General features: G+C 39.7%; 1 protein-coding gene across 3 annotated transcripts in view; it reads right to left on the reverse strand.

The window, feature by feature from the left end:
* The window catches only part of sgk1 (serum/glucocorticoid regulated kinase 1), a 33,664-nt gene extending 6,189 nt beyond the window's left edge, over positions 1–27,475 (reverse strand). Inside the window, exons 1-5 of one of the 3 annotated variants that reach the window (XM_072361946.1) lie at positions 27,044–27,475; positions 26,404–26,590; positions 22,848–23,087; positions 10,460–10,675; positions 6,659–6,722 (exon numbers count right to left, since the gene is read on the reverse strand). In XM_072361946.1, the coding sequence (XP_072218047.1) occupies positions 6,659–6,722; positions 10,460–10,675; positions 22,848–23,087; positions 26,404–26,538 (655 nt within the window). In that variant the 5' untranslated portion in view covers positions 26,539–26,590; positions 27,044–27,475. Of the gene's footprint in view, positions 1–7; positions 607–3,217; positions 3,338–6,658; positions 6,723–10,459; positions 10,676–22,847; positions 23,088–26,403; positions 26,591–27,043 lie in introns of those variants that run through there. The other 2 variants (XM_072361948.1, XM_072361949.1) reach the window with 2 other exon arrangements.
* Between the last annotated feature and the right edge of the window lie 336 nt (positions 27,476–27,811).

Here is a 27,811-nt window from a genome sequence, read left to right on the forward strand (position 1 = left end):
TACTTACAGGTCAAAGCGGTAGTTTTGTCTTTCATAAGGATGCTTTAAATCCCCGGATCACAACAAGTAGAGAGGCTGCGGGCTCCGAGAGGTAATCGGACAAAACTGCATTCCTCTTCTTGGAGAACTTCTTCCAGCAATCTTTTCTTTTTTTCTTTTTTCAGGGCGGAGACGTCCCGCCTCTCCTTCCTTCCACCCCAGTTTTGTGTTTCACGGACGGTTGCATGACTTTTTCCACGGGCGGGGTTGACGCTGCCTTGAAATACTTCTCATGAGCTCAACCATCAAGTTCAACCATTGAAAACATATACTGAAATTTTGTTTCACCAGAAAATGAGCGAGAATATTCGACACGATAAGGGATTCTAATCAAAGCGATGCCTGGCAAGTGGCATAGATTTAAAGGTATGAAAAAACTAAAACTATGATGAAATGTACGCAAAAGAGGAAAGAGGAGAACAAGCTTTGAACAGTAGACCCCGATACTGTTTGCATACACATATTCCAACACAGATCCCATTCAACCTTGTTATCAGTCTGCATTTTGCTTTGAATTACACTCATCCTGCAATGATCCATTGCACAAGTGCATTAAGTGATTTGTTGTTGTAAAATAATTGCAAATAGTTAATAAACTCACCCCCCCTCCCCCAACAAAAATCCCATCTTCACAGTATGGAGTTTTTCCACTGTTGCCATATGAGGTCTTTCACACACTGGGCTAATATTTGGAAATTCACAGGGTTCACTTGGGGTTGAATTTAGCAACTGTCAAGGAGTGTTACTGTAATTATTAACCCCGTCTCCCTATCAATTGCACTATTTTAAGCACACACACCCTTGCAGATTTATGGTGAGCAGATTTAGTTAAAAGCGTTGAAAAAGAGAAATAACGGAAAGCAGAGATGGAACAAATGCCAAATGAAATGTGAAATATGTCACACACACTAAATTACACTTTAGTACAAACATTTTTATAAACTAGGATGCAATCTGTTTTTTTTGTTAGATAGAATTGTGATGCAGTAAAGTCCTATGCTGTTTTAATCTGAAGGTTTCAATGTGATATGCACACTATTTCAGAACACAACTCTGTGTTATTATTTACTCGACACAAATTAAGCCAAAATGAAAAAGCTGTCCACTCTTACTGCTTCTATAGGAATGAAGTTGGTAAGCAGCCGCCAGGTGCTGCTAATCAAATACACCTGATTCATTGATCACCATCTGTAAATGCAAAGATTTTGGCAGTTGGCTGATCTGTAGCGTTCAGGTGTGTGTTAATGCCAAGGAGGCAAAATATCAGCAATGATCTTGGAGAAAAGACTGTTACTGCACACGAAACTGGGAAGGGTCATTAAGCTATTTCCAAACTATTCTCGAGTCAGTCATTCCACAGTGAGAAAGATTATTCACGAGGGGAAAACATTCAGTTGCAAATCTTCCCAGGAGTGGACGTCCCAGCACGTTCACACCAAAGAAAGACTGTGCAATGCTCAGAGAAACTGTAAAAGTCCCAGGAGCTATATCTCAGACTCCACAGGCCTCAGTTAGCATGTTAAATGTTGAAACTAATGCTAACGCAATTCGAAACAGGCAATGAAAAAAGTATGAAAGTATGACTTGTTTTTGAAGGGTTGCCAAGAGAAAGCCTCTTCAGAACTTGCATCTGAACAAACCTCAAGACTTCTGGAACAATGTCTTTTAGGCAGACAAGACCAAAGTAGAGAAGTTTGGTCATGATGCACAGCACCACAATTGGTGAGAAGCAAACACAGCTTATTATCAAAAGCACCTCATATCAACTGTTAGACTGAAATCGAGTCATAGAACAGCACACTGTACTCAAACACAGCAACTAATCAATAGCAGAAAGTCTGAAAAAGAAAAAGTCTGAGTTGCAATGGCCCAGTTAAATTCCACATCTCAGCCCAACTGAAATGCTGTGGCAGGACCTGTTCCCAAATAAAGGCTGCAAACGTCAATTAACTGAAGCGTGTTGCTTTTAGGTTGCTGTACAAGATATTGAATTATGGTCGGTGCTTAGTTTTTTAACACACAACGTCTACATTTTGTTCTAGTTTTTGTCATCACATGGTGTAATCATATGTGTTGTTGTGGATTTGAGGTAATGTTTATCTAAGATCACATCATTTTCTATTATGTCCCGATAAGTAAAACCTTAGGACAGAAGGAGTACTTTCTTTTTCAAATTAATGTATACATCATATCCAATGCAACCCTGGTTAAAATCCATGACCAATCAGCATCAACAGTTGAGTTCTTAAGAGTTTAGCAAAGGGACATTTTAATTGTGATATTGGCTAAAGGGAATTTGCTGCTTTTTCCTCCATTCTGATTCACCCTGCCAGTCCTGGAAATCAACCTGCAAGCTTTCAGTCACACATTCTAAAGTGAAAATAAACGCTTCGACTCTTCTGCTACAACAACATGTGCAATTGTAATTAGACAGTAGAAAAGCAGAGGAAAAGACAAGCAACAATTAAGGCTCATCTACAAATTATACTGAGTCAAGAAGACTAACATGCACGTATGACTCTGCAGTTTTTAAATATAGCCTCCACTTTTTACTGCTGTCTCTGTCTCTCCCACAGCTCAGGTCAAATCTATTATTAATCTGTCCACTGCAGCCAGCTGATGCACTCACACAGTCACACACACACTCACCGAGCCAGGGGGCAAAAACAAACCCGCAGGTGAGTTTGAGCACAGATGTACATGTGTTCACATAAGCTGGAGAGCAAAGCAAACCTGCAGAGCAACCTGCAGAAAATACACATCCACTTTCTAAACAGTGAAGGGCAATCTCCCTAAATCGTTTCTAAGTGTCCTGCTCTGCCCCTTCCTCAGTGCACAACCGGGGACTAAATGCAGTTTCTTTGAAAATTACATTTCTCCTCGAGAGAGCTGAGATGGCAGCAGTGCCATCTTTTAACAGGCATTTCATCTATGGTTTCTCGTCTCTGACACCAAAGTGGCAGCGTTCGTGGGGTACGAACTGACATCTGTCATTAGTACCGGGAAGCAGCAAGTGCCCAGCAAGTAAAACCTTGCACATCAGAAGTTCCTGCTTTCCCAAAGAGAACAATAAAAGCACATTGAAATAAGAGAGAAGCATTGAGAACACGTCTTTTTTTTTTTTTTTTGCAAAGTCATCAAGGAGAACTTTAAAAGCAGATGATGAGGACTACATTACCTCTGCCGGAGTGTACGCTTTGCTCTTGAGGCTGCATCTGATGGTTATATAGCCAACTGAATACAATGAGACGGAGGTAGAGAAAGGAGATCAGAAGAGAGAGAGCAATTCTATCAAAAGGTCCTCTCTGTGTTTTTCCTATCTGGCCCGCTTTTGTCACATTGGACTCACAATCTGCTCAATGCTCCGGCCCTGAACAAGAGGAGGCTCACCAACACAACGCTCAAGCTGTGTATTTGTTGCCTCTATATGTGTGTGAGGCACTAGTACGTTATGTAACCCACTAGTGGCACTGTGATCGATGCCAACGAAGGCACTGACTCACACACACACTCTCTGTGGGCCATTTGGTGAAGGGACAGGAAGGGTTCGCCTCAGCACAGGCTATTAGAGTTGTTGTACAAAACACATATAAATCCTACCCGCTCAAAGTGGACCAACACATACACAAAGACCAGCATGTCCCCATATTCGCACCGTCTCCGGCAAACGACATCTATCCATCGAATCTGATCATCTGTGTCACCTTCCCATCACTCTTTGTCGTAATCTTCATTCTTTGTTTTGAGGATGATGAGGATGTTTGCGGATATAGTTGATCTGGTGATGAATGTGAATGAGCCTCGGTGGTGAGGAACCAAATGACACTGTTACATAAAAGGCTCACTTATTCAAAGGAGGACAGCTAGGCTTTTATTTTGTCACTGGACATGGCGGTTGTGTGTGTGCGCGCGCATGTGTGCTTTCTTGGTTTTCTGGGCTACCAAAAAGTGGCCCACTTATCATTTCAGCTACTCCTGTAGATAGTCACGTGACCATTGCTGCTGCAGTTGGTTGTTCCTGGTATGAGTTTTTATATCTTTGGGAGAAGTTGTTGAATTGAGATACCTCCTGGGTTGTCTGTGTGTGACTGGTGTGTCCTATTTCTTTGCTTCACAATGAGTTCAAATGAACTGACACATTTCCTGTTTCAGTGGAAGGTTATAGGAACAGATGACGTAATCAGATGCTCAGATAAGAAGGAAAATGGAAATCCTTATCACTGAGTGCATTTCCAAGGAATTAATTGAAATCAAGTGCTTAAACTTAACTTAACTCAAAAGCAAATACCTGCTATTTTAAAGATGTTATAATGGCTACTCGGCTGCTGATGTTTCTTTTACGTGAACATTCTAGTCTGAGTGTAGTACACACACCTAAACCTGTCAACACTTTTGCTGTAACCAACAAGTTCAGACACTCAACTCAAAATTGCTGAATATCCTTGGCTTTGGGATGTCTTTATGGCTTCATAAAGTATATGTTTGTGTTGTATTTGTGATTATGTGTGTAGGTGTGCCTATTATAGTAAGCTCTGAGCGGCAGGTTGACACAGGTGAGTAATGCGTCATAAAGTGTGGGAGAAATACTGAATAATAGCTAAAAAAACTGTTGCTATCATTTTGCATCACTGAGGACAAAAGTATAAGAACACACACACACAGACACACACACACACACTCAGGCTGGGTAATTACATATTATATAACAGAGTCTGATAAAGAGAAGTCAGTGTGTAAATGCAGATTCACTGCACTGCAGCAGGTTGATGAAGATACTGATGCTTTTAATTAGGGTGTCTTTTAGTAGATATGCTTTGTTTGAGCTGTACTTTTCTGTGGACAGACTTGGTGTGCTCCGTAGGATTATAAGGTCGGGACTTTTCTCCCTATAATTATCATAGAGGGATCTCTCTTGTCTTTTTCTTTTCTTTTTTGCTCTCTACCATTGCCTCAGTCAAACACACACACTACAGCATTACTGTAAATTAATTATATATGTGTCACTTTATAACTTCTAAGTGGTCCTAAAGCTACTAATTGCTGAACTTGGATCGACGCAGTGTAGCAGCGTGACAGCAGAGGCCACAGGAACGGCCTGTCACCGTCTCAGCTAATTGCTCCGATTTCTCTCTGCACGCTGAAATGTTCCATTACTAACAGGCAGAAGACTGCCAGGGAGAGGCATTTTCATTAGACTGTTGTTCTTGTCACATTTCTGTCTTGGAGATGTTCCAGCAGGTACTTGCAGAACTCCCACCAAAGTTCCTGCAGTTGCACAGAGGATACATTTACTTGAGTAGTGTCCCTTTACTCACAATCACAAACGTGCCCTCTGAGTATTTCCAGTTTAATGCTTCTTCATAGGCAATGCATCTTTATCTATTAGCTGCCTAACAAATAAATATTTTTATTAGAAAAAAATGTAAGCTCAGAGATAATGATTTGCTAATAAAGGTTAAGAAATCTCATTGTGTACACTTAAATACCATTTATATATTAAAGTGGCAACCTGTCCAGGGTGTACCCCGCCTTTCGCCCAATGACTGCTGGGATAGGCTCCAGCCCACCCGCTACCCGATTGACGGATTGACGGTATAGGAAATGGATGGATGGATATTAAAGTGTTTATAACAACCTTTAATGTGTATTTTGCCTCTAATGCTTTTTTTCTGGAGTAAAATATTACTCAAATGACTATTACATATCACTTTTACATGAGTTAAAAAACCCACAAATATTGTCTAGAGACAAAAAGAAGCATACAGTTCAGCAAAGAATAGGTCCTACATGGAAAAGCAAAGCCGTTTGTTTGATATAATTGAATATCTAATGCTAACTGTTACCCGTTGATCAAGACTAACAATAAAAACTATTTGAATTGGATTAAAGTGCAATTATTATCATATGGTGAATACACACACACATTCATGAGCACAAGTGAACCCATCTCTTGCCAGTGATAGTATCCATAGTGATTAAAAGAAGAAGATATATTGACTCTGTGCTAGAATGTGACACGCATACATGCAGTTTGTGTACTTTAGACTGGACTCGGGATTGTGGCACAAATATGAAACGTGATAGAAAATTAAAGTTCCATAAATTGCAGTCATCTTGGCAATAAAAAAAGATGGACTCTAACCCAGGTGCACATATAGGCCAAGAAGCAATCCCACAAGCTCCCATGCAGTCTTGACAGCTGCAGTGAAGTTGTAAACAGAAAAGGTCACTGTGTCATGTGTGCGATGAGCTGTCCTGAGCATTGTGTCCGTAACTACTGTTTTGCCACATTCCACTAAACAAATAGTCATTTTTGGTTTTGGACAACAGTAATTATCCTGAGAGTTCAGAGGCTGGATCAGATGTCTAAGTGATGAGGTCATGTAAAGTCATCAGGTTCGGATGAAAAGGCAACAACAAAGACGGGTTAAACAATAAAAAGTAGGAGACAAAGAAAATAAACCAAACTGCTGACATTAAAGAGAAATGACAGAGAGGGAGTATGGAGACAAATAATAGAGGAATAAGAGTTTAAGCAGCAGAGTCACAGAGTTGGGAAGAAGAAGTCAGGAGGAAGTGGAACAATATAAAACATCAGGTTTAGTTGGTTGTTACTTACTGTTGTCGCCAGGGCAACAGTAGCTGTCCGGGTCTGACTCATTGTGGTAGTACAGGTCCATTGCCTGGGGGATAAATGTGGTGACTCTTAGAAAAACAACTCACTCAAGTATAGTGTGTACAAATGTTCAAATATTCATCAAAACAAGAGGGTTTTTTATTGTGTAGATTATATTATGTAAAATGACCAATCAAAATGTTATTTTAACCATACAAATAGCATGCAAAGATGCATTAAGAGTGACTATAGACAATTGGAATGGACATAAAGCAGTACTTAAAATATGAGGAAACATTTTCCTGCTGTTGTCCACAACACTGCTATGCTAGTTTTGGCAAATTCCTTGTTTGTGAATTTCTGAATTGTGAATTCAGTTGAAAGAATATCTGAAGTTTTTGTCTTGTTGAAACTATAACCTATATTCCGTTTGTATCCCCACTGCTTAAACTCGAACGCACAGGCAGGTGGTCGGTGCCCGCATAAAATCATTCAGAAAATGATTATTCTTACTTCAAACAAGCCCAAAGACATCAGCAGACAGCTACATATTTCTTCTTATTAAAAGACATTTTTCTTATCCACTTTGAAAATGTGTTTCACAATGTGCAGTGAACAATTTCTCCCCACGACTATGAGTAATTAAAAATTCATTTGTTATTTTACACCTAGTTATGGACAATAATAGTGCCATTGGTTAACCAACCAACACCGAAAAATGATCAGCCAAAAAGAAAACAAGATGAAGATATTAATACTTGGATGGTGCGTATGGTATGTAAGGCAGAAAAAAAGAAGAGTTTGTACATTGTTCTAATGAGTTTGAAAGGCAATATTTGGTATAAGCACCTTTATTCTTTAACACAGCCTGAGCCCTCTTAGACAAGCTTTCTTATAATTTCTTTAAGTAGTCTTCAGGAATAGTTCTCCAGGCTTCTTGAAAGACAACCAAAGCTGTTCTTTGGATGTTGGCTGCCTTTTGTTCTGTTCTCTGTCAAGATGATCCCACACTGCTTCAATAATGTTGAGGTCCAGGCTCTGGGGAGGATTCATCCCTCCATAAGACCTGTTGCCACTGATTTTCAGTCCAATCATTTGGCATACTTCAGCCTTTTCTCCCTGTTTTCCTTCCTGAAGAAAAGCTTCTTGACAGCCACTTTTTCTTTTATCCTCCGCCAGCCAAGTTTGCCGACATTTTTAAACGCATCATATGGAATTTCTTCATGAATAGATCTTTGGGAATTATCTTTTTTGTGCAAAAATATTATTTCATGTCTGTCTATTTTGTAGATGCATGTTAAGTGGGTTAACAAACTTAAAACAAATCCTTAAGAAACTGATCATATTCAAGGACTGGACAGAAAATGAATTAGAAAGCAGTCCATGTACAAAGAATAACTTTTAAAGAATATCGGAAAGCCTGGAGTACGTGACACAACTTCAAAAGATTACAAGAAAGTCTGGCTCCTTGAAAGTAAAATATAAAGAAACGAGGAGTGTCTGAAGAGTTTTCAGCGCTCAAGCACAGGAGCCCTTAACAGCTGCATCTGATTGAGAGAGTTTCATCCACAAGTCCCTGATCTTTGATCACATTTCTTGCTATGGAACACAAGATAATTCTGATTGTCATGAGATGATTGAATCTTTTTCTAAATGCTGTCTTTTTGTGTTACAATTTGGACTTCAGCACGATGCCTATTTCAATACCGCCTGAGAACTGTAAGGCGGCAAGGACTAGTTGCTGGACTCGTAAACAATTCAAAAGCATGTGCAGCACATCAGTGGCCTAAAGCAACAATCTATAATTAAAGTGTTGCAGTGAGAAGCAGTTAACTTGAATACGTGAGTAAGGTGAAATTAGCTCAGAACTGTTCTGTGTTGGACATGATTGCTGAATCTGTTTTTGTGTGAGAGCTGATCTTTGGCTCGCTCCATTTGATTAAAACAGTCAATACACAGCTCAATACAGGGCAGGCAGAGTGGCTCCGAAATATAGACGTTAGCATGTGTGCACAAATGTCCCCAGCTTGCCCCACTTTGTCATTTCACTTACTGCAATAACGTGATGGGCAGCCGTCAAGGGGAGAAAAGAAAATTGTTAAGTTCCCGTGACACTACACTGTCGTGTCAGATATTAGTTTTCCATGATGTTGCTGTCAGTCAACAACTTCTCAAAGTGGCTGTCATATACAGTCTTAGCCTAGTTTGCTATTCCTCGCCTTCAGCTCTGATAAATGATCGCAGCTCTCTGTCGTTTCCCATGGGTGTTTTATGAGAACGAGACAAGCTGAGACGTATATATTTGTGTATTAATGTGCACGTGGGAGCTGTTTCAGTGCAATCAATTGCCTCTTACGGGAGTGACTTTATCTCCATCTAAGTCTTATTACTGACAGAAGCCTCATCCGTTTATCATTTCCTCTCAGATGCACACGTATGTATACATATACACTTATATGTCCAGCTGGTCATGTTCCCCGATGCTGTCAACATCTCTCTGCAGTCACTTTAGCATTCACAGCCCTTTTTTCTCTCTCCTTGAATTTGCCTCACTCGTGACTGCCTTCCTGCTTTCCTTTGCTGCTTTCTCTCCCTTCTCTGGTCGCTGTTTATTGATTCAGTAGAAGTCTGATGGAGTGGTATCCATAGAGATAGTGAGTCTGGAGTTTCTGTTCATTAATGTTTCATAACAGATTTATTATTCCAAAAGAAGATTTGAAGTTTACCGTGTTGAAACAGTTGTGTGTTTGTGTGTCAGTATCAAGAAGAGGCAGACGTCAAGAAAAAAACGCTAGAAAAAGCAGAAATGAATGAAGTGCAGATTTCTTCCTGGTCTGGAATACGAACCATTTTTCTATTATTAGTTATTGTTTGTTAATTTTATATGTTCTTGTTGTAAAATAAACGAAAAACAGGCATTTTGCTTAGATAGGTTTATGTGTTTCCAATATTAAGATATTACGTTAAATATCACTTTGTTTTTGGTCTTTTTAAGGACTTTCTATAGAAATCACTGATTAAAGCAAACTTGTTGTTGCACATGTGCTATAAGAGAAAATAATACCCTAATGGCTTATTTGTTTTTTGAGAAAATGCAAACTGACAAGATAATGAAATCGTCTCACTTTAGCCATTATGCATTAAAAATATAAATCTAATATCCAGAATGTCGATAAGTTGTTTTTTGCATTTTTGGGTTAAAATTTCCAAAACAGCTGATCTATTAATTTGCTGTACTTCTGCTCAGGGGTTTACCATTACCACTATGAAACAGGTGTGTAATATACTGAATCTATTTGGCAGTGAAGCTTTTTGGAGAGCAAAAATTACTATTCCTCATTGTCTGAAAAAGTTACAAACCATGAATTAGATTATTGACAACTGCAAGTACTGCATCGAAGGTGGGTTGTGGTATGCTGAATACTAATTTGCAGTACATGTCAGCAATAAAGTTGGTGGGGCCATCTGCATTTTGCAAAGCAGTGAGGAGAGCCAAATGAACCAGTTTGTAGCTGCCATAGAAAAAAAGAATCTGCTCATACTGACATGTATCACATCCTAATATCAATAACAGATGCAGCAAAGAAACTATACCACTGAAGAAGAATGTGAGTAGAAAATTAGAAATTGTAGTGTACAGCAACTTGGGAGTTACAAGTATAAGTAATGTTTGAAATAACTATTGTAAAAAGATCCATTGTTTCTCTGGGAGTTTCCTGAATTTGATATCTAGGACACCTGGAACTCCCCTGCTTTAGGTTTCGATTTTGTTGTAAGTTGAATCAAACTGTAGATTAAACTTGCCTGTGTTCGTTGACGGGGTTGCCAGGTATCGTCCAAGGTGTAGCTGATGTAGGGCCCACTGCAGATGGAGCATTCCAGCATCACTGGGCTGGCCAGGAGAGGAGAAGTGTGGAACCCCCAGCACTGACAAGTTCCTAAGTGGACATCTGACTCTGCCTCTTTCTGCTTGCCCGTGTTGTCACTATGATGGCGAGCCAGCATCTTCCACTTTCTGACCTGTGAGATAGAGAGACTTATATTTAATTTTTGCTCAGTGAAGCTGAAGTATACTTAATGGTGTGAATGAGAAAGGTAATTCATATGTGTATCATCTAAACACAGTCTCATAAACAACAGATTGTGTGTCAGATTGATGGTTTTGCCTAAATTATCCAAGTTCTAAAAGATTAGATTAGAGGCAAAAATGGTAAATGGTAATAAACGTTTTACAAAAAACATTAGCATTAACATCAACTTTGGCTAGCACTTATATAATAACATGAAATGAAAGATCTATTTGCACTGGCAGTTAACTTATAAATAACATCAGGAGTAGGATAACCACAACCTGGTCAGAGTTGAGGGCAAAGAAATTGTCATAGCTTGTATATTTAGCTCGTTGATGTCAAGCTAATGTTGATGTCATATTAATCAAATACAGAGTGCAGTCTTTTTCCTTGGGCTCTATAGACTTTCTATTTAAGAGCTGGCACAAATCTATTCAGACCTTTTATTGAACAAGAGAACAACTGTTGACATTTTGCAGGCATGAAATGCGTATGCAAAAACTCACTGTTTGAGTAAATAAAATAGAGAGTCACATTTGCTTCGCAGTGAGTGAGTCACTCTCAGCCTTAGCAGACATCTCTTCCCATGTGACAGCTGCAGTGACACACTACACAGGACAATCTTACCACAAACCTCCTTTTCTCAATCACCATTTGGCATGCAACACAGCCAACACAGACATATCATGGATGGAAAAACAGGAGGACACACACACACACACAGAGGATTGAAGGTATGAGAGATAAATGATAAGATATAGGACAACAGAAGCTAAGTTCAAGGTACCCATACTTCGTAAGGAAACCATATTGCTTGTGTCAGTGACCCAGAGTGACTCTTATGTAAGGGAATGGATGTCCTTGGTACACAGAGCAGACAGGTTTAGAGACTGCAGGCCATGTCAAATGAGTCTTATCAAGGGCTCTATCAGCAGCTGCTGCTCTGCTGGCCTGCAACATGAACAAAGCTTGGCATTGGAAGATTTACAATATGAGTGACTGAGATTGTGTGTGCGTTTGAGTATAAAGTTGCAAGTCAGCCAAAAAAAATCTTGCCTGTGGGTAGATGGTTGATCTCATGACTCGAACTGCAGCCCTGTGTAGGAACGACTGAGGAAGTCTTCCAAAATACTCTGTATGTCACACAACATCAGTATTTTTCTGTTAAATATGACACAAAACCCAGCTGCGAGTAGTGTATCTTAACATTAATTTATGTATGAAATGTGTAAAAAAAAAAGAGTCTGAGATAGCGCTGAGATGTTGTGAATACAGGACAATACTATATCTATATACTATACTATATCATGCAATATTTTCAATATATGGCCTGATTATGAGCCTTGTTCCGAAGGGGGTTAGTAGCATTCCTTAAGGGGCCCAAAAAACATGTAGGCAGGAAACTCAGGTGTATAAATGGATGCCCACATTTGACACCCCTTCCTTTCAACCCTTTTCTTTGTCCTTTGACCTCGTTTTGTGTTACAACCCATTAAGACAACAGTGATTAGGTTACATAAAGCTTCTCAGACAAGATCTGTCCTTTAACCCTATAATCTCAGGATGTAATATATTCTAAGGAAATTCTCATTCTAATGCCAGGATGTACACATCAGTCTACAGCTCCATAAATCAAGGAAAGAAAACATCATTTTATTCACATTTCATTTAAACTCCTTCCTCAGCTTTCTCTTTACTGGCCTGAGCTGACCTTTGCCTATATTCTACACAAGTTATGTAAAACCTTTACCGCAAGGTCTGGCCTTCAGTCCCACTTTATGGTACATGGTCATAAATCACTGTACAGCAATCAACATACTGCCACTAATTTGTTCCAAAAAAAGTCTCTTCTTTTTCTTTTCCTGTTACACATAACTTTTGCCTTAGACCTTCATACAATACACAGTAGATAAAAACAGTGTTTATTGTGGTGTCGTCAGCCAGCCCACAGCCCTCTTTCCCGTAAAACTCTCCCACCAGCCTTGTGTTATTATCCATTTGTGTTTTTCATCAGCTCCCTTTAGCATGTCAGTAATTCACAGACAGGCATTAAGACAAAGACAAATATATGTTTTAAAGACAAAAAGATCAATAGAGAATGTGAGAGAGTCTTACATGATCTACCCCTTTTTCTGTTGGATATAAGACTTCCTTATTAATGCGAAGGACACTGCTCTTCTTCTCATTTTTCTCTCTCCCTCTGTTCCTAGATTACTGATGAAGGTCTTAAAATGAATGAGGGTTGGGAGAATAATGGATCCAAATAGCAAAAAGGAAAAGCAAAATGATTTATATAGTCAAAACGAACACAAACGGCAAATGCACGGTTTATCCCCTGGGAGATTAAGCCCGACAGATACAAAAACATAACAGACAGAACTGTAATGCAACAGAGAAGCAGTAAAAATAGTAAGTTTGGGATTTTAAGATGTCTTGACCCTAAGCTGATTTGAGGCTTGTGCCCATTTTCATCCAAGATGGTTTTATTAATTCTTTGATCTTCAAATGTCGAGTAGTGCTGTAACACAGACTGAACTCTGACTTGCTCGCAAAAACATTAGTATTCATGGAGATTCATTGTGCTTTAACACATATTTTATGCTTCTCTCTCAGTCCTTCTCTTGTTTCTGTACAAAGAAAGTGGCGCAGAGCCTGCTGACCCACTACAGGGGCTAATTTAAGATTGACTTCCTTCTCCTTCGTAGCCTTTCCTCTTATCTCACTGAGATAATCATAACAGCCCAAACATTTTACTTTAACAGCTTAATAAAACTAGTATAAACCTTGAATATACTGGAATAGAGAATAGTAAAATCCTTGAATTGACTTCTTCTAGATATTTAAAGCTGACAGTAATATTTTAGCTGCCTAATCTGACAAAAGGTGCTTGATGTCAAATTTTCTTGTGCATAACAAAACGGGACATTTGTTTCCCAGATCTTTGTTAACGGAGTGAGAAGTAGAAGTACACACATTATTATCACTCTATGAGTCTGCACTTAGGAACGAAAGCTCTTTGACCTAAATGCTCATGTCAGCATGCTAAGCTGTGATTCAGCCTGGGAACAGCCCAACACTAAAACAGTTGTCAAGACACTCAAAACCACAAATCTCCTCCTCATGGTGGTGTGAAGGAAAAATGAGAAGATTATCCAGTAACAAATTAGTTTCTCAGCACGCTGATGAGCTCATAGATCTCAAGATTTAGCGGCTTTAAACTTTAATTACGCCTTTAAGCTAATGTACACTAGAAGTGGGACAAGCTGTTAAAGTATATCAGAATGAAATCACTGTTTTAACAATGAACAGCCACAGTAGTTTATTTCTGGGCACTAAATCCATATGGAGGCAGATTAGGTTGGTCTCAAACTCGTTGCTGAGTGTCTGCCATAGACTCAAAGCACACACAGCAGTCTTACTGGAGATGAGCATGAATGTGAAAGAAACAAAAGTTGTACTGTATGATCATTGTGCCTCTGAGCTTCTGTGGTGCAGCAGTCATGGCTGCAGCTCCGGAATATCAAGATGGAAAATGGGATTAGCTGGGCTCTTAGGGTAGATTAGCCCAACACCAATATCCAGAGTCCTGCACAATGAAACTTGCATGGAAGGGTGCTCTCTTTTTATATCTGTTTCTCTGTTGTTGTTGTTTTTTTTTGGTAGGTCAAGGTCAGCAGAAAGGAAAACAGAGGGCGGAAGAGATGGAAGGAGGAGTACTGATTCAATGTAAATTACCAAGATGCGGATATAATAGTTGTGGTAGAGTAAGATTTCTGGCGCCCCTGTAATGTAAGGGGCTTAAGTTTTATCACCACATGACCCGAATTAACCAACTGCATAAAATAGCACTGCTTGTTTCTTGTTGCTTTAAAAAAAAAAAGAAAAGCAGAAGAGCCATCTGAGAGCATTAGATATGCTATTATCGAAAAAGTGATTCTCTCAAACACTTCAAGGGCATTGCCAAATGTCTTAAAATTCTTGTTTAAAGGTCACAAAATAAAACCTCGTAGGAAGTTAAGGTAACATGAGGTAGTATATCATACTGTGGGGCTATTTTGCTGCCTCTTGTACAAAAGGTGCTGTATGTAACAAAGGAGTGATAAAAATCAGAAGCTTATCTGGGCATTTGAGAGCAAAATGTGCTTGTGTCAGAAAACTAGATTTAAATGTAAACATCTCAGGTCTTTCAGCAGAATGTCACTTTGAAGCATACATTCAGCAGCACAAAAGAATTATTGAAAAGAAATAATTGACAAGCTATCAGTGGCTTATAAGTTCTACTATACCTTTTTTTTCTTCAGTCGAGTCACTGATTGCAAAGGGAATGTATTTTTTATGTTTATCAATTATGGCAATATCTAAAAAATGGTAACGTTGGTCTAAAAGACTAATTAAAAACAAATAAAGCAGTCCCTCCCTTCAAAATTGCTGAACATGACATGCCACGCGATATTTACATGACACGCGGTCACACAGATGCGTATCTCTCCCCTTGTGCTTCGAATGCCTTCGCTATCTCATTAAAACATCACGCAGATTAGTCAGGAAACCTACTCCCTAGTTTTTCTCCTTCTGTTTCTCTCAAGCTTGTTAAAGCTGTATTACAATGCAACATTACAAAAGTAATTCAAATGTCCGCTCATATCATTAAAAGACCAGAAAACTGCAGTCGAGTTATTTTGTACTTTGGCACAGAGAAGGCCAGTCTGTATAACGTTGCAGTAGCAGCAACAATAAATGCACAGTGCCTTTTTGAAGAGTATATACTTATCTACTGTGAGCAAAGATGGGAGATCATAACAATTCCAAGTTTATTCCTCACACCACATTCTTTCACTGCCAAAGCACTTGGCTATGGAATAAAAGAAAATCAAGGGATTAGGAGTTTCCATTGCTAAGTTTATGCTAAACAGTGGCAGCTTAGAATTGCCTTTGAGACCCTGGGAGAGTTCCCTTATTTAAATGCAACTTCAGTACTTCTAAATTGGGGAAAGGAAAGACATCATCACATCAACAATGGAGACAGCAATGGACGATAATGCAAACGTGTGAAGACTGTAAAGGAAAAAAGGCTGGACTTTAATAGTGGATGTCGAACCAGCTGCCTTCCTCAAGTATCGCCAGGTCCTGGAAGATGGCCAAACTGACAGAAGTCAGCTTCGTAAAAAAATGCTAAGCTGGCACTTCACTAGTTTCATTACTAAGCAAAGAATTTGAAAGACTCGGGGAGTTCTAACATTTGGCTCAAATATGAGCTGAATGTCAATATGTGCTGAGGTGCTTAAAAAAAAGAAAGAAAGCTGTGAGTAAATTACATCAACTATTGAAAAGAGTACAAACACACGTTTGAAATGGAAGGTATTTCTCCCATTTATTGATACATTATGCATGACAAGCTAACAACAGGGAAAGGGTTCTCAGTGTAACTCTTTGTATCAAACCTAATTGGACCTTGATGGGTGTTTCTTCTAATTCTAATTCCATCTTATTCTCAGTGCCTTTCTGACAGTAATTCAATTTGTGGTGAATGAAGCTTAAGCTCGAATTAAACTTGAGCTCGAATTCAGTTGCGGTTTTTGCGAGGCTGTGGAACCTGATTGGCAGTTGAAGAGAGAAAACCAAGACACTAGTTCATTAGGTGCACCCACAGTAGTTACATAAACCACTAACACTGTTATCAATATTTATGGCTGAACCTGTACTCTTTATATTTTCGGTTGTTTTACTGGATTCCATAAAATAGAAATAAGTTTATGTCTGCTAACTCTAAAATTTACATGAATCTGCTCTTGCTTAAGATTTTTCTTTTGCTCTTTACTGTTTGGATTTTAACACCCTGGTGTACAGAGTTCATATTCTTGACGGGAAAACGTCAGTGGAGTGCATGTAAAAGGTCACCAGTAAAGCAGTAGAATCTTTAATATGACACCAGTCATCAATCATTAGCTCCATCAAGAGGTTCTGGCTCACAGAATGTACAGAAAGGCAATTTCTCCAGTGAGACGTCAAGAGTCAAAGTCTGGAGAGCAAAGTTCATTAGAAATATTCCCACCATACAAAAGAAAATGACAGTGTGATAACTTTGTTTCTGAGAAATTGTTTACAGCCTGTATGTAGGCTTAGGGTTGAGGCACTTGACAACTTAAATGTCTTTCTACTTGACAAGATCTTTGAATGGATTTAGTGCACAATCATTGCGTCCCTCACTGACTGATATACAATGCTTTAACATTTGTGGAGTAGAGCTTTTTCCGGCAGGGTTTTGTCACTACTAATGGAAAACAGAGGAGGTGGATCTGTAACAGATCATCTCCTTCTGTTCTCTCTTTGTGGAGAACAAAGCACCATGACATGCTTATTCAGAAATGGACATGACCCACTGATCATCTGAGCCAGCCATACAGAATGATCAAGCTGACTCTGACAAAAGATTAACAAGATGAGCTTACATCATCGACAAATGAGGTGAGGCTTTTGCTCCATCTGAGTATTTTTCAGATTCAGGTTAAGTTTTCTTTTGATCCACTTCTTTGTATTTTTAGCTGAGATGGAACAAACAGTGAACCACATCACACAGGGATGCATGGGGGCAGATAAAAATCACTGTTCCTCCTGGACACACTTGGCTTCACTCATCTCCCTGTATTTCTTCAGCACTCATCTTCTCTGTTTCACTTCCTGCCTTCCTTCCTTTCTGTCTCTGTATGACTGACTTTTAGACAGTATACACAAATGGGACCAGAGGCTTTTTTTAGGTATATGGTTCTGAGTACACTCACTTATTAACAGCGTCTTCCAGTTCATACTGAGAGCTGGCCAAACTAAAATGCCATTTGAGCAACTTAGATAATATCTATGACCTTACATAATATATAAAGTGGCAATGCTCCAGTTTTTTATGACTTGGTGAAATGGTTAAGTAAGGTTTGAGATCACAAAACTTGTATTGCGATGTGTACAAATGTGCAATTTCAGTATTTTATACAACACAGTTAGGGTATGGTTAAATATACCCAGATGAGGACAAATAAAATGTGCTATTTAAAGGGCCAATGGCATGTTTTTCTGTGTTTTCTGGCTTATCTGCAGTATTAAAACAATGTATTACCACCTTAAACTACATCATATGTATGTTTTAGTAGCTTGAACATGTACGTCATCCACCGCAACCATTTCAAAAGCGGAAGTTTTCGAAGCTCAAGCAACGAGTGACCCTGCGATACTTTTTAGAGCATGGCATTTCAGTTTAGGTGTGAATGCATAGTTGTGCAAACATCATATGTGCACTGAGTCAAAAGTCAGCTGAAATGATCCATTTGTTGCTCTACAACTGCTCAGAAACATGGGGTTGTTCACATATGCTATCACAACAGCTGTTGTTTGCCTTTACCACGAACAAAGACCTTTATTTTTTTTGTCTTGTTGGTTTATGTTATTAACAGTCAAAGCTTCCAGACCTGCAACAGTAGTTGTGGGCATTCAAGAATCACCATCATACCCTCCCTCGCCCCTTGGCAGGTCTCCAGGAATTTGAACAGTTAGTAGACATTTTAGGTAAATCCGCTATATATAACTCTATATGTCCTCTGTATGTATGAACAGTTTTGTCTTACTGCGGGACCACAAAGTAGAAGCCTTGATTTATGATACATAGAAACTTATCAATAGTCTGTACATTATTGCTAGTTTAATCACTGATGAAAGAGTGCATTCTCATAATATAATCACACATCACATGTATTCCTAGTACTGTATTTACGTGGAAATATTGTGTTGTCTTTAAGTGATTTCTTCTTAAACATCAATGAAGAATTTGAGCTCAGATAATGGCTGTTGAATGTGACAAAGTGCTGCTGAGCTTTAAGACTCCAGGAAAGGAATGAAATTGCATAAAGGGAGAGACAACATGTTTGAGCAAGCAGCTGTCAGCAAAAGTTATCTGTTTTTTATTAAGTCTTCGTCAAGAACAGGTCAGGCTTGATGTAAGAGATTAGTGGAAAGGCTGCACTTGGATTAGTTGTGTTTGGGTGTGTGTACGGGACACTACAGGATGTCCTTAGCAGGAGGATTTAAATGCTCTTTATGTTTCTGATTTTTTTGTTCTTGCTCAGGCAGTGTTGGGACAGATGGCCTGACTTCATCTTCTATCTTCTAATAAAACTGTCCTGTCAGCTCCCCTCATCTCTCTCTGTCACAGTAGTTATCCTTTATGTCGCATATCTCAACTCTACCAATACCTCATTTTACCCCTTTCCAGCCATTAAGCTATTGTTTGCCCTTTTTTTCTCTATCATTCATCCTGCCATTCACTTACAGTAGAACTGTTCCCTTTTATTGTCCCTGCTACTGTCACTAAACTCCACAGGAACATTTGTGGTTATGGCTTTAGCACAATGATTTTGTATGATAATAAAATCAGCTCAATAAAGCTGGGTCTATATTTATCTTTAGCTCTAATTGGCTCATCAGAAGTGGCAACAGGGTAAAGGCTATGCGGAGCACTGGGTCAAGTCTAAGATAAGCTATGTGCATTTTTAATGGTGCTGACGCTTTGTAATAAAAAAAAAAGGCGCTGTGATGGCTATTTAATGAGGACAAGGAAGAGGTGGAGGTGGGCAATCTGTCAGGAAGGATTTTATTGGAAAGAGAACATCACATTAGTGTAAGGAGGTTTGTCCGTATGAAAATTAAGATGCAGAGTGCAGAGTTCATATCTAATTTAAATTTGGCCTCTCCTGGGTTAAAAAAAAAACTAACATTTCTGGTCAGATGCAGGTCCTTTGGCAAGAAACAACTGCATATGTTTTGCTGCCTAGAGCAGACGAACCGAATGCAAAAGCCTCTTCTCACAATGCGGGAGAAGAGCAAAAAACAAAAGCGTAAAATTTAATGCAAAATAATATCCTTCAACAGCATAAAAGAAAAGTACAAGGAACTTTTAAAGGTCTATTCTTCCTATTTGGAGTGCAATTCAACTGCCAAAATCAGAAATACTAAAAAACAAATTAAACAGTCTGATAGAAACATATGGACATATATATGAATATATATGTGTGTGGGAGGGTGTATTTTGAGTTTACTATTTCATGTTGTGATAATATTGTTTCCATAAATGCTTTTCACCGCAATTAAAGCAAAAGTCTGATATTGTGACAACTCCAGTGACAAATATCTCCAGCTTTCCCTTCTGTCTACGCATGCTTTAGAGTAATCTGACACTTTTGTCATCTGCTGTCTTATTCATCTGCAGCGTCTTTAACACATGACAGCAGCCTTTTCATGCCAGTCCCAGACAATCTGACTGATAGAGTCGATTGTAATGGGATGATGCATTTCACAATGAAGCCTTGCTCATTTGCATTTGAGTCAGGTTGTGGGTGGCCTCCATCTGAGCACAGCAGTGAGTTTGACATGCGAGGGAAATGTTGCTATGACGCTCTTTAAGTGTTTGGCAAACCAACATTAGGGGTTGAGTTGTGAAGTGTTTGCACAGAGCATGCAAAGATGCCATACCGTGTGTTTTCAATATTTCTTTTCAAGGACTGTTGCTAATGCGCAGTAACAATGCTAGTCCATATCAAAGCCACCAGATGCTACCTCATGAGGTTAGATTGTGTGCTGTCAATCATTTGTCAATCCGCTAATCAAAAACCACGCAAGATCACAGCTATGAATAGCTAGTGCAGGTAAACCATGTGTTCTACTGACTTCACCCATGCACACGCCACAACTCTGGCAGTCTGCTGTGAAAATGACTCCCAGCTGAGCCCCCTCCTCTTTAATCTCCTCAGACTGTTCTCACCTCAGTGTAACACCTATTAAATCCGCACACATGCCAGTTATATCCTCTGAGATAGATCAGTGACACTACTGACACATGCATCGGTTTCGAGGGCGACAGGTGGAATTGATTCAGGCATTGAGTAAGGCAGAAGGACTTCCACAGACCAGACCATTGAAATGAAATTTTAAAAAAGGAAAGGGAATGGATATGTCCTCCTGGTTTTATCATCAGTGCCTCGACATTGTTTCTCACTGCACACACTGATATTTAAACAAATATCAATGGCTTAGCCTCGCTCCAACGGTGATGACTCATTCTCTCCTGATACCGGAGGAATGGAAAAACACACAGTGGGGAACAAGTGCAATGATCGATAAGCAGCTGGATCGCTGTTTTTGACTTAATAACCAATAACAACCTAAACATCTGCAGCAGCACAATCATAATGTGTGCATACGTGCGTACGTGTGCGTGTTTGGCCAGTGTTGACAATTGCCCTCCCAACCATGCACGGGTCTTCATTTTCAATTTTCACTACAGTGTCCATGCTCTCCGCTGAATGTAATGAATCACCCAACAGTGGGCAGCAACATGGAGCTCTTTGTAAAACAGCTAAGTCTTTTGTTGCTTTTGTGTTTATGTCACGTAACACCACTCATGGTGGAGCCTAAGGGGAGAACAGAGAGAAACACAACAATGTCTAGAAACCTTTTAGTACCAATTGCTTCTCTGACTTCCTCCAACGGCTGCTGGGCAAGCCATGGGACGTCAGTGAAATGGTTAAAGTTGTGGAGAGAACTGTGAATACAATGTCACCTGCAGATCAGAGTGGGGATTTGTAGTGTGAGGACAGCAACAGCGTGGGCGGCCTCTCCTTTTGTATGGTACATTTATTGAAATAGGTCACATTCTCCTTCTTAACACTTCATATACCACTTGAATTTCCCTACAAATTCTTTTAAAGATAGAAAAAGCTCTTTTTTATTTTTGCATCTTGTGGATGACAGAACTTTTACAATTTTGCACATATTTTCCTCTTAAAAGTTATATATATACTTATATACTTCTATACTATACTTCTATATATCAAGGAAGAAAAAGAATCTGCTCTAAAACAGTGAGCATTTTCATGTTTAAAAAACTTGTGGTTGGTATAAAAGGCTGTGATAAAGCTCTTCTGAAAGTAACATAAATACATTGCCTGGTTAAGCTTGAGTCTCACTGCTGAAATGTTTGGGAGCAAAAACTTGAGTTGATGAAGTGCAACAGCTAAATGAAGTGTGAACTGAAAGCTTTCACATTGAAGCTTAAAGAGCTGAAGGTTTGAATTTATTAAAAGGTCAGTGGTAAAATATAGTCAGTCCAATAAGCCAAAGAGGCAAAGAGCTATAATGCTTTGCTGTAAAAGCTAGCTGGTACATGGTAACCAGTGCAGGCCCCTAAATCAATGTGTCAGACATCAGGTTACGTTACACTTCCCCTGCCGGACACCTTGCTAACTCGAAGTATTAATTTCTGAGGAGATGATCAAGCGATGCAGCCAGCAGATGCAGAACATGTGAGTTAGGCATTAAATTCAAGTTTAACTGTCTGCAGAAAATGCAGTGAATGCACAGAGGTTGCAAGAACTATTGATAATACATAACAGTGTCCTGCTGAAGCACCCCTGGAACAAAACGTACAAGCCAAAAATTGTGGTTATTTTCACAAAAAGTTTTCCACTGTGAGCATTAACATAGTTGGCCAAATATCTATGCATGTTATTTGTTTAGATAAATAATAAAATGGATATGATTGTTTAAATAGCACTCCCATTGCAAACAAAGTAGTTAAGCTTTGGATTGACTGGAACAGCTGAAGGAGATTCCTACTACTTTGAGGCTTGGAGCTCAAATGTGGTAGGTCACTATACTTCCATGGTTGTGTAGGAGTAAACAGGATTTAAATAAGAGAAGAAGAAAAAACAACAAGAAAACGGTGTAGGTAGAGTAAGATTTACATGCACTACAAATGCACTTATACACTTTTAAATGTTCCAAAGTGATAGCAGATAACTACAACAATAACAATGATAATAACAATAAGAATAATTATAATAATGGTATAAAACATGTGAGTCATGGTGCCTGCAGCTGGAAATATACAGAGGTAGTTCAGTAACTCTCCACTATACTGGTGGCTATATTGCCCTCAGCTCTAAGTGTAAAATGGCACGTGTGGTGTAAGCAGGTGACTTTGTGTCACAGCCATGTGACATCATGAATGAGTAGTGACGTAAATATGGTTAGGGGCACACACAGACACACACGTACTCCCCTATTTGTTTTTCCACCTTTACCTTGCAGCCTTTGCTTTTCTCATGCCCACTGGTTTGTCCACTTGCAGCGCAAGGTGAGCACGGCTCCTGGTGGTAATACTGGCCGCCCTGCAGGCCTGCGTAGTGACAGCAGCCGTAAGGCGAGGGGAAGTGTGTGTACCACAACTCGTCAGCCAGGGGACACTTTGGACAAGGATAAAGGAGGTTTTTCCCCTGAGCTTTCTCTACGCTAACCTTGGGGTTCCTCATCCATCTACGTACCTGAAAAGGAAAGCATAGATCGTTACCTGGGGAACAAAAGTCGGTTTCATCTCACTTTGCTTCTCTTTATTTCTTCTCATGTGTTTTTTGAAATTTTGAAATAGGAAGTACTGAAATAGGTGCTACAAAGCACACAAACACACACACAATAGTGTATGCACACTGTAAGCCTTGCCAGCTGCAGTGTTTGATCAGAGGAGTTCTACAGATACAGATACATGTCTGTTAGAGTGGTACACATACAATAAAAAAAGACACATCTCTGCTCTGCCACCAAAGAGGAGCACTTGTTAACTCACACAACAAGACACACACACCTGCAGCATGCTGGTGTCGCAAAGGACAACTTGATGGCACCGTCAAGTATGATAAAGAAAGAAATAAAAGTCTGCAACTTGCTTGACCTTCTTGAATATTAGCACAGATGAACCCACTCCTGTGCTACCGAGATGAGTTATCACAAATGAAACCCTTCCAAACTTAGATTACCTATTGATGTTTACATTTTGTAGCCATATGTAGTCCAGATTGAAATGAGGCATTGGGTTAAGTTGTGTAATGCCAACAAAACAAGGACAAGTTGATACAAGTAAACACAAGCATATTTCATGCACAATACTTCTGCGGTGACTAAGGCTACAGCCACTAACCATAAAACCCAGTGTGTGTGGGTGAACGTATGTGTGTGTGCTGTCAGAGGAAAGAAACATTGAAAAAAAGAAGTGGCAAATGTACACACTACACACACACACACACACACAAAACTATTTAAAAGAACTGAACACGTGCTGAAACAGAAGGGAGATTGACGGAGATGAGAGAAAAATCAACATTTTCATAAGAGGCCATGAGAAAGCTCATGCTGCTGCGTGGATCGAATATTTAGAAAACACACGCCATGGGGTTGTGGCCCGTGTCATTGAGCAAGTCCAGACAGCTGGGACCCACCCACCCACCCGCACACACACACACACACACACACACAGAAGCTGAGATTGAATGTCAAAGTCGAAGGGTAGGCAGACAGCATGTCAAGGCATGTTGAGTCCAAGGGAAGACAGACCTGGAAAAACACCCCAGCAGGTCACCAAAAAAACAAACAAGCCACTGTTGAAGAGGCACAGGAGTCTGAAAGCATTACACATCCTAAAGTAAGAATAGTACAACACAAACTTCTTGACAGAGAACCGAATGTGTGATTGACATTAAATCTAATCAGACTGCCTTCTCCTTTTATATTCCTCATCAGATTATAAAGCAGAGCGAGATATGCTGTGACTGCATGTCATAGATCAAAGGACCCGTTGTCATCCCTCTTATTTGACAACAAGCTGACGATGAAACTGATCGTAAGTGTCGTAAGAAAAAATCGTAAGAAAATAAAATTCAGTCATTCAGTCTTTACATAAGTTTTTTTTTTGTTCACTTTAAAAAAATTTTAAAAAATCTTCAAAATGATTAAGGTTACATCATCTTTGTGATGTGCTTGTTTGTTCTTGCATATCTGTTCAAATGTTCAGTCCCGAATAGGCCAATGGAAACACACTTATATACACAGTACCATTGATTTTATATTTCCTTTCATCATTTCCCTGTCTGGGCTTATGCTTTCCCCATTATGTGATTAGGCTTATGTAGACACAACCAGAGAGACAAATGTAGAAAATAGAAAAAAAAAACACTAAGAGCAGCATGCATTCATTCCTCATTTTGGGCTTTGTGCTGCTGCATGTGTGGAAACTTCTGGACTTTTTTTTTCTTGCAAGAATAAAGGTAAAAAGGCAAAACCAGAATTAAAAAGAATATTTCCAAAAGTAATTGAAAAAAATAGATAGATAGATAGATAGATAGATAGATAGATAGATAGATAGATAGATAGATAGATAGATAGATAGATAGATAGATAGATAGATAGATAGATAGATAGATAGATAGATAGATAGATAGATAGATAGATAGATAGATAGATAGATAGATAGATAGATAGATAGATAGATAGATAGATAGATAGATAGATAGATAGATAGATAGATACTTTGGTAGTAAATGTGTGTTCGCGTGTGGGTGTCAACACAATCTGCCACTTGGCGAATCATCTGTGAGCCACACCATACTGCACACCATCTGAGACCCACACACCCACACGAATGCACAATTTGGACAACCTATGTTTGCAGAAAAAAGGCTAACTAGTAACTTTTACTGAGCCAAAGATAGATGTATGTAAATGTATCCGGGAACCTAAATATAACAAATAATCATCAACAACATAAAAAAACTTTGTCAAATTGTTGTTTTCCTGCAACATGTTTGCATAAAAAAACTACATAAACTGTGAAATAAATGCCTAATTTATAAGTCAAGTTCATTAATGGGACTGTTTTGGGCCAATAGAAAAGACAACTTTTCCCGGTGTTGTAGTGTCACTGAGTAAATGCATCGGTCTACCTCTCTTCAAGCGTGAAATGATGATAGTCATTTCCTTCCTGTTATGGCCGACAGTCATGCTGCTCTGTGCTCTCGTTTGATCTCATGTAAATCAGCTGTTATTTATTCAGATTTGGAGAAGCAGAATTTGAGTTGTTTGTCAAGAATACAGCAGTGGCTCGCCAGTCTATCCAACCTCTGGTCATGCCAACTAATGTTGTTTTAATTCGCAGTTTTGTTCATCAAAATGCAGAATCTGAAAAGTTCAAATGATTTTAATGTTGGTTTTTTTTCCTAACACTTTTTACTTTGATTTACATCTGTTTAGAGCAACATTTTACAATCAGTTAATCTGCTACATGTTTTCCAAATGATCTTTTGGTCGATAATTTGTGAGAACGTAGCACAAAACGACCTCAAGTCAAAAACAAAACAACCAACGTCTGAAATCAATTAACATTGTTGCAGCTCATTTCTTATTATTTCTGTTATGCATGCATTGTTATTAAAAACCTATTCTCCATGAATTTACAAACCCTCCTCACCTCCTTCACAGCATTTGAAAGCTTTTTCTTTGTTTCCTTTTTACAGAAGTTTAAATTGTCCCTCTGAATCTCGTCCGTTCACCGATGTCATGATACTTAGCCTTGTAACAACGTCTTGAAGTAAACACACGAGCAAGGAGATGTGTCCTCACACACACTGTAAACACAGACACACAGGGAGCCGAACCTTGCCTCTCACGATGACATCATCTCTGGCACAAAGAAAATGGGAACACTCCAACTGTGACACCTCCTCTCTCAGCTTGTGTAGGTGTAGCTGTAGGAAGGCGACATTCACCCCAAACTGAGCGAAACATGTGCATGAGTGTGTCACCCAAACTCACCTTTCTCTTGACAAACTGGAAGGCAGAGCACTTCTTAAAAGAGAAGGCAGTTTTCTCTCCCCCTCCTCCTCCGACTCCTCCGACTCCTCCACCTCCCCCACCGCCACCTCCTCCTCCCCCGTTCACCAGCTTCATGGCCGACACCGGCACCCCGCTTGCCTCCGTAGATCCCAGGATGACAGACGGGCTGACAAGGAGCAAACGAGAGTTTCTTGTTTAAGGCGTGAGGGAAAGAGATGCAGAGACAAGCGCAGGACAGAAATTAGGAGATGCTTCTGTGTGCCAAAAAGAGGATGCAGGAGAGTGAGAGCAAGAGGGGGTGGCGGAGGCATATGGACCAAAACGTGAGGGTGAGAGGCAAGATACTGCAATTGGAGTCGGATTACTGTAACACCAGTGAGTGTGGATAGAGATGTGGATTGGAGGTAACAGATAAAGATGTACAGAAAAAGACAAAGAGCCTAAGAGCAACCAGCTCCTGTTGCTGTAAGGAGTCAACAGCTTTGTTTACAAGATGCTGATGGCACTTTTAAAGCTACTTAGTGAACTGTCAGGTGTGTGTGAAGTTTTGGTATGCCAGTGTGGATTTAAGTTCAGAGATACACGTACAGTATGCCCACATGCTTGCATCCCTCTTTACCTTTATGCTGCTGCGTTGGCTGGTTCCGCTGATCCCACTGCAGCCTTTTTTTTTTTTTTTTTAGAAGACTCCTCCAAAGCCCGGTCCTAGATCAGATGCACCAAGTGTCACTCCTCAGTTACAGGTGAATCTCCTCGCTGAACTAAACCCTCATTCCCCAAACCAGGAAGGAAAGACGAGAAGGAAGAGTCTGTGATGATACTGTTGTACGGTTCAATGAGAGCATGTCAGTGTGTGTCCTCAATGGTGGAATTGCGGGTGAATGCTCCGAGGAAGACTCAGGAAGTGTGTGTTTGGGTGCATGATGAGGTGTGAGTGATGTGTCCAGCTGCAGTCCTGTGGCGCACACCGCTGCTACTTTATCAATGAAAGGTTCTGCAGTGAGCAGGCGCTGCCTCCCCTCCACTTCTCTCCTTCTCATTCTCTCTCTCTGCATCCCGCTCATTCCTCTTCTCCTCTTTGCCCTCCCTCTTTTCCTCCACTCACTCATTCCTCTGCAGCAGTCAATGGTAGCTCCTCCCCTTTTCTCTCCCCCCTTCAAACTACCTCACCTCATCCCTCCCATGTTTTCTTTCTCTTTTCTGAAATTGTCCCAGTGAGGACTTAAGAGGACAGTGACACTTGGTTATTAGAGCCCCGACTGCACAGACAGTCTGTGAAGGCTTAACATATAGCGGACTGTTTTTACTGACTGTCTTTGGTCAGTTTCTCAAACATATATTCAACATAGATCGCATGAAATCTTCAAGTAGGTCCCTATAACACACA

This window comes from Leuresthes tenuis, unplaced genomic scaffold, assembly GCF_036924035.1.
Source record: "Leuresthes tenuis unplaced genomic scaffold, fLeuTen1.0.hap1 SCAF_13, whole genome shotgun sequence".
NCBI lineage: Eukaryota > Metazoa > Chordata > Actinopteri > Atheriniformes > Atherinopsidae > Leuresthes > Leuresthes tenuis.